This window comes from Ipomoea triloba, chromosome 14 (genome assembly GCF_003576645.1).
Source record: "Ipomoea triloba cultivar NCNSP0323 chromosome 14, ASM357664v1".
NCBI classification, from domain to species: domain Eukaryota; kingdom Viridiplantae; phylum Streptophyta; class Magnoliopsida; order Solanales; family Convolvulaceae; genus Ipomoea; species Ipomoea triloba.
Window position 1 is genome coordinate 23,343,686 of NC_044929.1, and position 15,299 is coordinate 23,358,984.

The window sequence follows — 15,299 nt, forward strand, 5'->3', positions numbered from 1 at the left end:
CATCAAAAGCCCTAAAAGATGTTCAACCTGAACTTGAGAAATTAAGACAAAAGTCAATATCAAAGGTATTTTATGTTTTGCAGGCTATGAGAATGTAATTTTGTATGATGTGGTATCATTTTCTATTTTGAAGTTTTATTATAAGGTTAAAACAGCTAAAATCTCACTACTGCCAATGAGGGGGGAAAAATGCAGGGAAAGGAAAGAAAAGAAAAAACACAGGGAAGAATAAATTGAGACTACTCTCACATATCCTCAAGGAGCTGAAATCCAAATTATTCAAAATGAACATAAAGAAATGGTTAAATTATCTTCTGATTCTAGAACTTGAGCAAATTATTATGTTGAGAGGAAAAATCATTTTCTCTCAGCATTAATCATGTCCACACCCTGGCATAGTTCTATACGACTTTCACAGTTCAGAGAGCAATAACAAGGCTGCCAAACTACTGATATGACTGAATAACAATTTGGATATGTAGCAAATTAAAGAAAAGTAAATAAGTATTACCTCAACTTGACGACAAAAAAAATCCACAAATGAAGAAGCCGTCGATTAAATCCAAGCCTCCGTTTCACTATCATTGTCGATTAGCCATTAGCAAAGGCTCCGAAAGTAGGAGAAGAAGAGAGAAAAAAAGGGAGAGAAATTAAATGGTAAAAGACATAGCCGCCTCAGTGACTAGAGGACTAACCTGAGGACGAAGACGGAGACCGGGAAACGGGTAGCTCACAGCTGGCGACCAGGCGAGTAGGCGACGACCGACGACCGAGTGGGTGAGAGTTGAAGCCAGCGATTGGACCACTGTTGTCTCCGTGTCTTTGGCGTCTGCTGGGTGGTGGGCGGTGGCGAGGCAGAGCATAGAACCCAACTACAGGTGAAATGTGAAATGTGAGATGGCAACAAATAGAAAATTAAAAATAAATTATATAATTATATATAAAGTATAAATTTTTGGCAATGGAGGCTGGAAAGAAATGAATACGCTACCAAATTGAGGGAGGAGCGAAATTGATTTTTCAGATTGAGTGAGGGGGTACAATCATGGTAGAGGTGGGTAAATTATGCTATGGACCTTATACCGTAAGGTGAATGTTCACAATTTTAGAACTCTATGTTTACAATTTAAAAAAATTTTAAATGTATTTTTCAAAAAAAAATGTTAATAAATAAATTAACTTATTCAATGCAGATTTTTTTATTCCAATCTATATAGTTTTCATCTGATTACCATATTATTTACAAACATCATTATTTTACTCTAAGAAGTCTAACTATAACGCGTTAAAAAATTAACCAAATTAATTACACAGATAAAACCCTAATGATCAATAAAGTATAACCTAAAGAACTAAAATTTAACATGTTTAGGTAGAATTATAGCTCTTAACACATTCTTAACCAAAGGTCAAGGGTTCGATCATTGGCTTTGGGTATGGAGCAACTTTAAATCTTCGGGTCAACTATCTCACCTAATAGAGCTGCCTACAATCTAGCTAGGGGATTAGTCACTGTGTTCAACAGTAGAAACCCTGAGCTACACCCAAAAAAATAAAAGCTCTTAACACATTATACAGCCCAATTGTTAAGCAAAAATACACAACAAATAAAACATGCCCACAAATCAAATATTCATGAAATAAATTTAATCTATACACTTAAAAAAACAGAGTTAATCTATACATACCGGCTTTAGAAATATCTTATTATCCATTAAGTACTAAGGTCCTAGATATTTTACTCAAGTAATTCTGAAATAAAGCACTAAAAAGCTATAATTCTAGATAATTTACTACATTAGTGATGTAAAATAAGTATAAAAATGTATAATAACAATATATAATATACTACCAATGTCGTCTACAAAAAAAGTTTTCAATAATGCGTAATTCATCAAAACAGTTACATTGATATACTATTATGTTTTCTTTTTATACAAAGATGACAAAATTGCTATATATTTACATAGAAAATATATCATCCGTATAAATAATTTCTATAACTGAGTTGCTAGACAACGAGATAATTAGCCCAATTAATACAAATCATAAACATTGATATATAAAATGTCTAAAACTTCAGCACCGGATGCATATATATACACATAGGCTATTAATTGGGCAATTATTTGCTTAAATTCAAGCAATGATAACATCATAAAACATAATCGATCAAACTCAATTCTTTAATTACACTATATAATATTCGATATTATAATTTACATAATTGTATATCGATCTAAATATTCTTAACTTATTATAACAAATCCATACCGTGCAACGCACGGGCGGAAATACTAAATACTAGTTATAATAATATGATCATTATTTATTTGTTTATTTAGTGAATTCAACCATTTTATTTATTATCAATAGTTGTTCTCATTTTAACTTTTAATACATATTTTAAAATGATTATTAATACCTCGCCGAATAACTTAAGTTGTCATCTAATCAGCGTTTAGTCTTGCTTTCCGCGTTAGGGGTGAGCCCCATTTGAAACTTGAGGAGTCATTGGGGACTTAGAAGACCTCTTGTAGGTGTAGGGCGGGTTCATGGGAGCTTAGGATTAATATGCTTCAAAGCACCGTGAAGGGAGGTATGGGGATTTATAGTCCGAGGCACATCTCGCGATTGAGTAGTGGCCCTCATTTAAGTTAAGGTTCAAACTTACTAATAAAAAATCAATTGTAAATGTAATTACTAATGACTAAGTAAAAGTTGGAGATAAAGTCAAAACACATCAACATATTCAAATCTTAAAATATATACAAAGAGCCATCACCCCTACTAGGGATGGAACTTGTGACCTCTCACTTAAGAGGGTCACAGCTATGCCGTTTGACCACAAGATCTTTGGCATCTGCAATATTTAACAATATCAGTATAACAGAACCAAGCTTATGAAACACATTTGTTTAGCATATCGAAAATGCTGGCTACCCTTTCATCCAAAACATCATTTTTATTACAAAAGGTGCTTATATTAATGTGCAGACACAACTCAGGTGGGTGGGTTCTACCAGTTCAAACTGACACATTGCATATGGCTTTCTCACATTCCACAGCATAGCCATTGTGATATGATGTTCCCAACTCTCTTCTGATTACATGGCCTTAAGATCACAACTACAAGAACTTGGCCAGCCTAGTTGTTCGGGCATCTTCGATGGGGGAGAAAACTCCTCCACATGAGTAAAAAGACGATGAAAAGTGCAACGTGTCCCAGAAAGTGACGGACCGTTGAAAAGTGCAATGTGGAAGGAGAAAACTCCTTTAACATTGGAGATGCAATTACAACTGTGATCTTGATTTTGACATCTGCTGATTCCCTGCACCCTGCATTTGTGTTTTATACACATCCTTAAGGCTTAAACAGTGATTTAAGTCTCATGGTTTGGGGAACTGGGAAGATAAATGGTGACAGCAAGCATGTGTCATGAAACTAAACATTAGTTTTCTGTATCAGATTAAGATCTTTTTAAGGCTGTGGGTCTTTTGTAGTCAAGGAAATTATCTAATTTAACCAGCTTAAGCAGTCTTAGATTTCTTACCAAGGAACCTTGCTTAGATGCTTGCTCCATTAAGTAGGCAGAGGGTCTGTAAAAGTTTCCATACTTTCTTGACCAATCATCCAATCTTGCACAAATATGTTTGGGGCCAATAATATCGGACCAGAAGATGACCCCTCCCCTGTATGCCGGGTATCCCATGCCCATGACAGAGGCAACGTCGAGATCAGATGCTTTTTCTGCAATTCCCTCTGAAATGATGTGGCATGCTTCGTTGACAACGGGGAACAGTATCATCTCAAGTATTTCTTCATCAGCCAATCCTTTCACGTGTATTCGAAATGATATGTTTTTCCATTTTATATTGATGGCATGGTGAACTGGTACAAAACATGAGCACACTACTATGCTTTGAGCTCAAAGTGCTTAGTGCTGAGAGAGAGAGAGAGAGAGAGAGAGAGAGAGACCTCCAAGTTAATGTTGATACCAGAGAGGTTCCTAGCCTCCTTAATACACTTCAGGATCAAAGGATTTGGCTGGTTTCTATATCAGCAAAAATTCTCTCTTTTGAGGAAGGGATATCGGGCATTGCCTAAGTATGACAAAAGAAAGAAGGATAAGAAAATGTATATAATTTCATCTGGTATCTCCCTTACCAGTTCCAGAATTACTCTCTGAGCATAAAGTACTAGTTGAAGTGTTGACTGTTAGGAAATCTACCTCAATGACTAGATCCATGTCTTTGAAACCCTCATAACTTAGGACACCCTTTATAAGAGTACAGGTTTTCTTGAACTGCTCCCCAGTCATCTTTCCACTGTTGACATGGCTTTTCAGATTGGCTGAAAATGAAGACAAGAAAACCTGTATTTTACCGTTCTATCAAAATAACAAGAAAAACCAAAATAGGATTGACCTCACCTTTGACCCTGCCAATCCCATTCTGCAGAGAAGCCTCAGTTTCTTCTTTCAGGACTACATGAAAATTATTCAGAACCAACACTGTTGCTATACCAGAGCCTATCAACCCCCCGCCAATTACTGCAATATTACCAATCTTCCTCGGTGATAAGCCAATATTGGTGATCCCGGGAAGCTAAGACAAGTTTAAGCACAAAATATAAGCAGGGATCTCAAATCATCATTCTTCTAAACTTAGAACATCAAATTTTAGCTTTAGATCATTTTCTTGACTGAGAAAAGAAGAAGTCATTTGTCGAAACCTTTTAGAAAGAGGGACAAAAGAATTGATAGATTTTGTTCAAACCTTTGAGGTTTCACGTTGAGCAAAGAATATATGGACCAAGCTTCTGCAAGTATTAGATTGCTTAAGTTCATATAAAGCTTCTGCTTCCTGCACAAAAGAACAAAATCAACATAATTGCACTTTGCCACTTATTTCAACAATGAGAAAAGACTCGCCTTCCATAATCCATCACGAGGACCACAAACTATGCCGTGTTCAATGACATCAATGCAAACTGAAAGATGAGTAAGACTTGGGCTTAGTTTCTGGATCTGATCTCTGGCAGACTTGAGTATTATCCTCGCTTTTGCAAGGGGCACTAACTAGTCAGTCCTGTAAAGACTAATCATTTGTGGTCTTCGAGACTCCAGTATATCCAAGGCCCACTGACAAGCTGTTCCAAGCAACCTATCAGCTGGAGCTACAGCATCAACGAGGCCTGCAGTTAGAGCTTCCTCTCCATCTATTCACTTTGACATCTAGAGGATGAAAGAAAAGGGCAGGGATAAGTTGGACTTCCTAATAATTTAGATCTGAAGTTCAAAGAATAATGCATAATTGTCCCAAATAAGGTGATGGCTACAACAGCAGATAGGGTGGACATGAAACAGCCACATAATTAAAGAGAAATTCACATCTCCTATGAGTAGATGACTCAAAGTGTTTGAATGCATGTATGTTCTATGAAACAAGATAGACAAAGAAGACAAGGAAATAAAATCTTGCAAGGGGGATGGAGAGGGCATGAGAAAAGAGCTTTGAACTATACCAATATCATATCAAGAGCCTTAGAAAGGCCAACCAAGTGAGGAAGCCGCTGTGTTCCTGATCCAAAAAATTTGCTTGAGTCCAGTTCAGCAAGATATCTATAAATCATAAAGAATCATATATATATATATATATATATATATATATATATATATATATATATATATTATATAATGTGACACTATCAAACACTTATGACCTTGGACTTGCACATATAAATTTTAATAGTTTGCCACAGTGCACAGCTATCTACAAAATCAAATGTAGAGATGCAAACAGCCAAACACAGTATATTAAATATGCATGGGAAATAGTTATTGCACCTCCAAGTCCAGGAAGAATCCCATACTGAAGTTCTGGAAGACCCAATTTAGCTGCAGAAGTTGATATGCAGGCATGGCAGGCCTAATGTTGTAGACCAATAATATATCATTAAAAGCACATCTACCAGCCAAGTGCAAGTATTAGGAAAATTAAAGTGGAAGAGAAGGAGAAGGGATGAACATATTTGTTTTTAATTGAAAAGAATTGTTACTTACAAGTGCAATCTCAAGTCCACCACCTAAAGCTAGGGGTCATTGTGAATCAGCTATATAAAATACAAAATTTGTGGAAATAGCATTTTCCATTTAATACAAGATAGTCAAGGTGTTCTAAGTACATTTACCTTCCAAAGTGTCAGTGACAAATTCTAAAGACATGAAGCCAAGGTCCTTCCTTTCTGTTGTGAAATGAACCCCTTTATACACATTGGACTATTGGAGCTTAGGTTTTCCACATTATAGAAAAAAGTTATAACAATTCTTACTCTTTTACCCTTGGCTTACACCAAAGGCCGTCACATCAAAGCCTGCCGAGAAATATCCTTTGGAACCTGCCAAGTCAAATTCAAGATTTAGGGTTTACAGGTGAATACCCCTCCGGCTTCTCATTTAGTTACCAAATTAGAATACTCTTTCGAGCATACCAATCAAAACTATTGCTTTCACATCATCTCTCTGTACGGCTTCCTCTACGCTCCTTTTTAAGCTGAGTACCACTTAAAACACCGAATGGATAGCATTTCAGAAACTTTAAAGGTAAAGAATTTGGAAGAGAAAACAGTGAGGAACCAGAATTTGATCCGGCGAGAATAAAAAAAGTTCGAATTTAAGTTAATGGGTAAAAGTACCGTTAACTGAGAGTAAATTGAGAGGTGGATTGTTGATGGTGATAACGGCGACGCCGTCGTCTCCGACCTCCATCGACGTCGTTCCGTTCATCTCGCCGGCCAATTGCAGTTGAGCATCTCCCACTGCCAGTACAGTTGAGCAACCGGACGATGGTATTTTAACTGCCGCGGTGGTTGTTGTAAATTCTTCGCGCCATTATGGGTTGGGACTTGGTTGTTTTATAGTCTCAGGCCCATATTATAGGGAAAAGCCCATTAATAGAAGAGATTACGGCCCATCATAAGTCACCCAATACGGCTCGATAAAACTGGCTTTCCGGACCATAACTTCTTCATTATTAGTTTTACAAGTGTTAGAGCCAAATTATACTATAATTATATTATAGACTGGCATCTACTTTGTAAGGTAGACTCATATTTATGGTATATCTATGGTATAATTATTGTATAATTTGCCCCAACACTTATAAAACTAATAATGAAGAAATTATGTAAGGGAGATCTGAGTTCAAAATAATAATTTATGTACTGAATGTTCATAATTTACAATTCAAATTATGAACATTTAATATATAAATTTTAAACTTTCAATATGTAAATTTGTGTATACATAATAATTTGCTGCAAATTATACCATGGACCATGGTCTATATTGCAACATACCGTACAACTATAAAAGTGCTACCAATTAATATAGTTGGTGAGTGATTCAGTACCTCGTCCCTCTGTCACCTAGTGTTCTGATCGTTGGGACGAGTCTTTTCTAAAAATAGAAGTGCTACACCACCCCCTGGCCTCTACGAAACTTCCTCTCCTCTTTCCTTAGCTCTGCAACCGCCTTAGCTTGTTTTTATAAATATGTAAGTATAGGACACATGTTGCGCCCGCGGAAGTGGGATAGATCAGATTGCAACAATAATTTGAGAAAGAAAAATAAATGAGGCACATATTTTACGTGGAAAACCCCTAAACAAATTAGGGTAAAAACCACGGGCAAGGGTAGAAGAATTTCACTATGAGAAAATAGGAGTTACAACCACTCTCTAACTAACAAGGAGAAAACAAGGATAATTCTCTCTTGCTAGGAAGGAGAAATACACTCAACAAACTCTCTAATATCTCTAGTATATGAGGGAAGAATAGAATGATTTGGGATGACAAGAATGGCAAATGACCTCCCTATTNAAATACAAAATTTGTGGAAATAGCATTTTCCATTTAATACAAGATAGTCAAGGTGTTCTAAGTACATTTACCTTCCAAAGTGTCAGTGACAAATTCTAAAGACATGAAGCCAAGGTCCTTCCTTTCTGTTGTGAAATGAACCCCTTTATACACATTGGACTATTGGAGCTTAGGTTTTCCACATTATAGAAAAAAGTTATAACAATTCTTACTCTTTTACCCTTGGCTTACACCAAAGGCCGTCACATCAAAGCCTGCCGAGAAATATCCTTTGGAACCTGCCAAGTCAAATTCAAGATTTAGGGTTTACAGGTGAATACCCCTCCGGCTTCTCATTTAGTTACCAAATTAGAATACTCTTTCGAGCATACCAATCAAAACTATTGCTTTCACATCATCTCTCTGTACGGCTTCCTCTACGCTCCTTTTTAAGCTGAGTACCACTTAAAACACCGAATGGATAGCATTTCAGAAACTTTAAAGGTAAAGAATTTGGAAGAGAAAACAGTGAGGAACCAGAATTTGATCCGGCGAGAATAAAAAAAGTTCGAATTTAAGTTAATGGGTAAAAGTACCGTTAACTGAGAGTAAATTGAGAGGTGGATTGTTGATGGTGATAACGGCGACGCCGTCGTCTCCGACCTCCATCGACGTCGTTCCGTTCATCTCGCCGGCCAATTGCAGTTGAGCATCTCCCACTGCCAGTACAGTTGAGCAACCGGACGATGGTATTTTAACTGCCGCGGTGGTTGTTGTAAATTCTTCGCGCCATTATGGGTTGGGACTTGGTTGTTTTATAGTCTCAGGCCCATATTATAGGGAAAAGCCCATTAATAGAAGAGATTACGGCCCATCATAAGTCACCCAATACGGCTCGATAAAACTGGCTTTCCGGACCATAACTTCTTCATTATTAGTTTTACAAGTGTTAGAGCCAAATTATACTATAATTATATTATAGACTGGCATCTACTTTGTAAGGTAGACTCATATTTATGGTATATCTATGGTATAATTATTGTATAATTTGCCCCAACACTTATAAAACTAATAATGAAGAAATTATGTAAGGGAGATCTGAGTTCAAAATAATAATTTATGTACTGAATGTTCATAATTTACAATTCAAATTATGAACATTTAATATATAAATTTTAAACTTTCAATATGTAAATTTGTGTATACATAATAATTTGCTGCAAATTATACCATGGACCATGGTCTATATTGCAACATACCGTACAACTATAAAAGTGCTACCAATTAATATAGTTGGTGAGTGATTCAGTACCTCGTCCCTCTGTCACCTAGTGTTCTGATCGTTGGGACGAGTCTTTTCTAAAAATAGAAGTGCTACACCACCCCCTGGCCTCTACGAAACTTCCTCTCCTCTTTCCTTAGCTCTGCAACCGCCTTAGCTTGTTTTTATAAATATGTAAGTATAGGACACATGTTGCGCCCGCGGAAGTGGGATAGATCAGATTGCAACAATAATTTGAGAAAGAAAAATAAATGAGGCACATATTTTACGTGGAAAACCCCTAAACAAATTAGGGTAAAAACCACGGGCAAGGGTAGAAGAATTTCACTATGAGAAAATAGGAGTTACAACCACTCTCTAACTAACAAGGAGAAAACAAGGATAATTCTCTCTTGCTAGGAAGGAGAAATACACTCAACAAACTCTCTAATATCTCTAGTATATGAGGGAAGAATAGAATGATTTGGGATGGCTAGAATGGCAAATGACCTCCCTATTTATAGTTGAGTATTATGGGTCATTTTGTAGTTAGTCTAAAGTTTAGGGATCAAACAATAAATTGTTCTTCAATGCCTAACTTTGACTTGCCTAACATTGCCTAATTTTGCCTAACAATGTTGATCAAAATTTGCAGCTTGTGTGCTGCCTACATCTGCCGACAATCTCCCACTTGAAGATTAGATTGTAACAATCATATCTTCACACCATTCTTTCTACCTTGCACTTTCCATGTCGCTTACGTCTCTATCAGGCCACAGGAAGATCGACACCAAGTAAACTTATCAACATTGATTACCTTTGTTAGGAAATCTGCTACGTTGTCCGTGGTATGGATTTTCTGCAAATCTACTGTCCCTTCTTCCACCTTCTCTCGGATGAAATGGTACTGCACTCGTATGTGTTTCGTCCTTGAATGAAATGCAGGATTCCTTGCTAGATGCAAGGCACTCTGACTGTCACAAAACAAAGAGACAAACTCTTGTTTGTGCCCGAGCTCCTCCAATAGCATTTTCAACCAAATTGCTTCTTTACTGGCTTGTGTAGCTGCTACGTATTCTGCTTCTGTTGTTGACGTAGCCACAACTGCTTGCAGTTTTGAAACCCAGCTTACAGCTCCACCAGCAACTTTGAACACATATCCTGTCGTAGATTTACTTTTATCCAAATCCCCTGCATAGTCAGAATCCACATACCCGTTGATAAGAAAGTCTGATCCTCCATAACATAATGCAACATCTGAGGTCCCCTTGATGTATCTTAGGACCCTCTTCACACAGTTCCAATGCTCTCTGCCTGGATTCGCCATGTACCGACTAACTACTCCCACTGCTTGCGCAATGTCTGGTCTTGTACATATCATAGCGAACATTAGACTCCCTACCGCTGATGCATACGGTACTCGAGACATCTCCATCCTCCCTTCTTCATTGCTAGGACTCATACTTGAGGATACTTTGAGATTAATAGGAAGAGGGGTAGAAATTGGCTTACAATCTTGCATGCTGAAACGTGACAAGATTTTCTTTAAATAATTCTTTTGAGAAAGCCAAATCTTCCTATTACCTCTGTCTCGGTGAATTTGCATCCCTAGAATCTTGTTTGCTGGTCCCAAGTCCTTCATTTCGAATTCCCTAGCCAGTTGTGCCTTCAATTCATCAATGTGATCTTTGTTGGGGCCTGCGACCAACATGTCATCTACATACAACAGCAATATAACAAAGTTATCTTTTCCAAACCTCTTGAAATATGCACAAGGGTCTGCATTCAGTCTGTTGTATCCAAGGCACATGATGAAGGAATCAAATCTCTTATACCAACACCTTGGCGCCTGCTTTAAACCGTACAGAGATTTGTTCAACCTGCAAACCAAGTTCTGATTCTCTTTGTCTTCAAATCCTTCAGGCTGGAGCATATATATCTCTTCTTCAAGATCTCCATGAAGAAAAGCCGTTTTCACATCTAGTTGCTCTAGATGTAAGTTGAATGTAGCACACATCGCCAAAACTACACGAACTGTTGTTAGTCGAACCACAGGTGAAAATATTTCATTGAAATCAATACCTTCTTTCTGAGCATATCCCTTCACCACCAGTCTTGCACGATACCGCTCCACTTGATCGTCACCATTCCTTTTGATTTTGAAGACCCATTTGTTACCAATTGGCTTCCTTCCTTGTGGTAGTGGCACAAGTTCCCATGTATTATTTTTATGGAGAGCTTCTATTTCTTCCTGCATTGCTGCCGTCCATTGAGAAACATCTGAGCTGTTTATCGCCTCCTGAAAGGTTGATGGTTCACCATCCTCTGTTAGAAGGCAATATGCAACATTCCCTTCCATAACATAATCTGAGTGCCAAGTGGGACGTCTTCTTTCACGGTCTGATTGACGAGTTGTTGGAGCTNAGCTGTTTATCGCCTCCTGAAAGGTTGATGGCTCACCATCCTCTGTTAGAAGGCAGTATGCAACATTCCCTTCCATAACATAATCTGAGTGCCAAGTGGGACGTCTTCTTTCACGGTCTGATTGACGAGTTGTTGGAGCTCTAGAGCGTTCTGGTTCTGGTTCCTCGTGCGCCGGTTCTGCTTCAGAAGAATCTTGTTTAAATTCCTCCTCTACCTGTATCTGAGTAGTTTCTGGCTTCTCCTTTTCCGTGCTATCATCAACTTCTCATCTTTGTAGCTTGTCCTCTACAAAGATAACATCCCTGTTGATGACAACTTTGTGGGCAGTGGGATCCCACAAGCGATACCCCTTTACTCCATCAGCATACCCCAAGAATCTACATTTCCTGGACTTCGGATCCAACTTTGTAATTTCCTGGGCATTGTACATTGCATACACAATGCTTCCAAATATATGGAGGTTTGAATAATCAACAGGCTTACCAGTCCACATCTCCATTGGTGTCTTCAGCTCGATTGCAGTTGATGGAGCTCGATTCACCAAATAACAGGCGGTATTGACTGCTTCTGCCCAGAATGATTTTTCTAAGCCCGCAGCCCTCAACATTGCTCTTGTCCTTTCCAGCAAGGTTCTGTTCATCCGCTCTGCCACTCCATTTTGTTGAGGAGTGTATGCCACCGTGAACTGCCTTTTGATGCCTTCCTTCTTGCAGAAGTCATCAAATTCCTCACTTGTATATTCCCCTCCATTATCTGTCCTGAAACACTTGATCTTCTTCCCGGAATCAAGTTCCACCCGTGCTTTGAAGGCTTTGAAAGTCGCAAACACATCTGACTTTCTCTTGATAGGGTACACCCAGCATCTCCTAGAGTAATCGTCGATGAATGAGACAAAATACTTTGCCCCTCCTAGGGATGGAACCGGTGCTTGCCACACATCAGAGTGAACCAATTCTAGAACAACCTTGCCTCTAGAATTTGATGTGCTGAATTTAAGACGATGTTGCTTACTTGTTATACAATGCTCACACAAAGGAAGTGATACCTTTGTTAACCCCGAAAGTAGCTTTTGCTCCACAAGAATCTTCATTCCTTGTTCTGACATGTGCCCAAGTTTCTGATGCCATAGCAGCGTAGAGTCTAGACTACATGCGGCAACCGATGCCTCTGCTTCTTGCAAAGTCTCTCCCTTCAGCATGTATAGATTTGCAGCTATCTTCTCCCCTTTCATCACCACAAGCGCTCCTTGGAAAATCTTCATGACTCCTTTCTGTGTTTCAATCTTGGTTGCACTATTATCCAATATTCCATAGGATAATAGATTTTTCTTCAAGCCCTTCACGTGCCGCACATCCTGAACAGTTTGGACTGTTCCATCGTACATCTTCAGCTTGATGGTTCCAATGCCGATAATCTCCAAGGCATGATCGTCGCAGCTGTACACAGATCCTCCTGAGATTGGTTCATAATGATGGAACCATTCTTTCCTTGAGGTCATGTGATATGTGGCTCCCGAGTCTATGAGCCATATATCCGCGAACTTTTTTCTGCCTTCCCTGGCTATTGATGCTTCACAACAGAGAGCACTTTCATCATCTGAGGTACTTGCAACATTTCCTTGAGGATTGGAATTTTGAGCTAAATTCCAACAAGCTTTCTTCAGGTGACCCTTCTTTCCACAGTTGTAACACTTTAAATTCTTCTTACTTGATTTTGATCTACCACGACCACTGCTTTGGCCACGTTCTGTTGACCTTCCTCTCATCACCGTTAACGCCTCTGCCTGTTGCAGATTAACTTGTCTGTCCTCCTTGTTCTTGCGCCGACTTTCTTCTTCAAGAACCGCAGCTGCAACATCATCGAAGACTAGATAGTCTGTAAGGATGTTGTTTGTTAAGTTGATGATGAGCTGATCATACGAATCAGGTAGACTCTGAAGTAGAAGTTCCGCACGCTTCTGTGGCTCTATTTTACAGCTTAGAGATGTAAGCTGGGAAAATAGAGTATTCAGCGTATTTAAGTGTTCCGTCACTGAAGTAGATTCTGACATACGAAGAGTATATAATTTCCTCTTAAGGAAAATTTTGTTGTGCAGTGACTTGGCCTCGTACAACCGGTTGAGGTGATCCCAAATCTCCTTGGCCGTCTTCTTCTCCTCGATGCTTGACAATACTCCATCTGCTATTGATAGGTATAGATCCGCCATAGCATCCTCGTTCATCTCGCTCCATTTTTTGTCATCAGTAAAATCCACCGGCCTTTCACTGATAGCTGCTAGACAGTTGTCTTTCCTCAAGATAGCCTTCACCTTCAATTTCCACAATGAGAAATTTTTCCCATTGAATTTTTCAATCTCAAATTTCGCTGCCATATTGTTCTTGAAACAAATTCTGAACAATATATCTGAAGGCTCTGATACCAATTGTTGCGCCCGCGGAAGTGGGATAGATAAGATTGCAACAATAATTTGAGAAAGAAAAATAAATGAGGCACAGATTTTACGTGGAAAACCCCTAAACAAATTAGGGTAAAAACCACGGGCAAGGGTAGAAGAATTTCACTATGAGAAAATAGGAGTTACAACCACTCTCTAACTAACAAGGAGAAAACAAGGATAATTCTCTCTTGCTAGGAAGGAGAAATACACTCAACAAACTCTCTAATATCTCTAGTATATGATGGAAGAATAGAATGATTTGGGATGACAAGAATGGCAAATGACCTCCCTATTTATAGTTGAGGAATAGGGGTCATTTTGTAGTTAGTCCAAAGTTTAGGGACCAAATAATAAATATTTTGGTAGGTGCCTAACTCCATGTCTAACTCTTTTGACTTGCCTAATTCTTTGTCAATTGTTGATATTTGCCTAATTATGGCTGCTGCAACATTGCCTAATTCTGCCGACAACACATACGTACTGCACCCAAGTGTCTTGAGGCCGGATGGAAGCCATGGACGATGACAGCTCAATTAGAGAGTGTTGCAAATCTTCAAACTACGCCTTCACCGGAAAACTCATGTTAATCTCTGTAGTTGTCGTTGTGTTCGTTTGTGTTTTCTTAGGTTTCTTCCACGTGTTTGCACGGCGGGTGTTCCTGCGCCGCAGTCTGGGTTTCCTCGAAGCCTCCGGTGCCGCCGTCGGCGATTCTGGCGCTCAAAGATTCGACCCGAACTGAAACCGAAAGCTTTATCGAATTCGAGTTTCCCTCGGGGCCAAAGCGGAGAAAACGGTGGGGCCGGGCTTGCTTGCTTCAATTCTCCTCTACAACAAAGTCAATTCCGTCGTCGGTTACTGACCGGAGAAAAGGAATATAGCATTGACTGGTAGGGAGTAGGGACAAGCAGCCAAGCGGCAAAAGTCCATTGTCTTTTAGCATATGATGTGATTATTGATTAGATGTAAAAAAGCAAATGGTGTCAAAATCTTTGTCGGAATGTAAATCATACTATGATCTTTACCAATCATTATACCCTGCACCACAGTGCACATAACAATGTGCACCACGTACGTAAAACGATGTCGTTTCGGTGTTAGTAGACGCGGACGCGAATGACTCAGGGAATTCATTATCTATAATACACATAATCATTATCTATAATACACAGAACGTTTGCCTAGAATACACAGAGTGTTTGTCCAGAATACACAGAATATTGACACAAAATACACAGATGTTAGTGGACGCGAATGACTCCAGGGAATTCATTATCTATAATACACATAATCATTATATAGAATACACAGAAGGTTTG

The 15,299-nt window shown here is 38.7% G+C and overlaps 1 protein-coding gene and 1 pseudogene across 1 annotated transcript; both read right to left on the reverse strand.

The window, feature by feature from the left end:
• Positions 1-2,728: 2,728 nt before the first annotated feature.
• Positions 2,729-9,327, reverse strand: LOC116004141 (annotated as a pseudogene).
• Positions 6,148-7,042, reverse strand: LOC116004556 (glyoxysomal fatty acid beta-oxidation multifunctional protein MFP-a-like). The gene is made up of 3 exons (XM_031244657.1): positions 6,698-7,042; positions 6,494-6,565; positions 6,148-6,400 (listed from the first exon to the last, which is right to left on the reverse strand). The coding sequence occupies exons 1-3, from the start codon at positions 6,786-6,788 to the stop codon at positions 6,339-6,341; spliced, it is 225 nt and encodes a 74-aa protein (XP_031100517.1). The 5' UTR covers positions 6,789-7,042; the 3' UTR covers positions 6,148-6,338.
• Positions 9,328-15,299: the final 5,972 nt, after the last annotated feature.

Bases quoted from the DNA above. Each gene is read 5' to 3' on its own strand.
- LOC116004556 (XM_031244657.1), bottom strand. From the start codon at position 6,788: ATGAACGGAACGACGTCGATGGAGGTCGGAGACGACGGCGTCGCCGTT. The intron at 6,566-6,697 runs GTACTTTTACCC...CGGTGTTTTAAG, and splicing joins CAATTTACTCTCAGTTAACG to TGGTACTCAGCTTAAAAAGG. The intron at 6,401-6,493 runs GTATGCTCGAAA...TTGACTTGGCAG, and splicing joins GAAAGCAATAGTTTTGATTG to GTTCCAAAGGATATTTCTCG.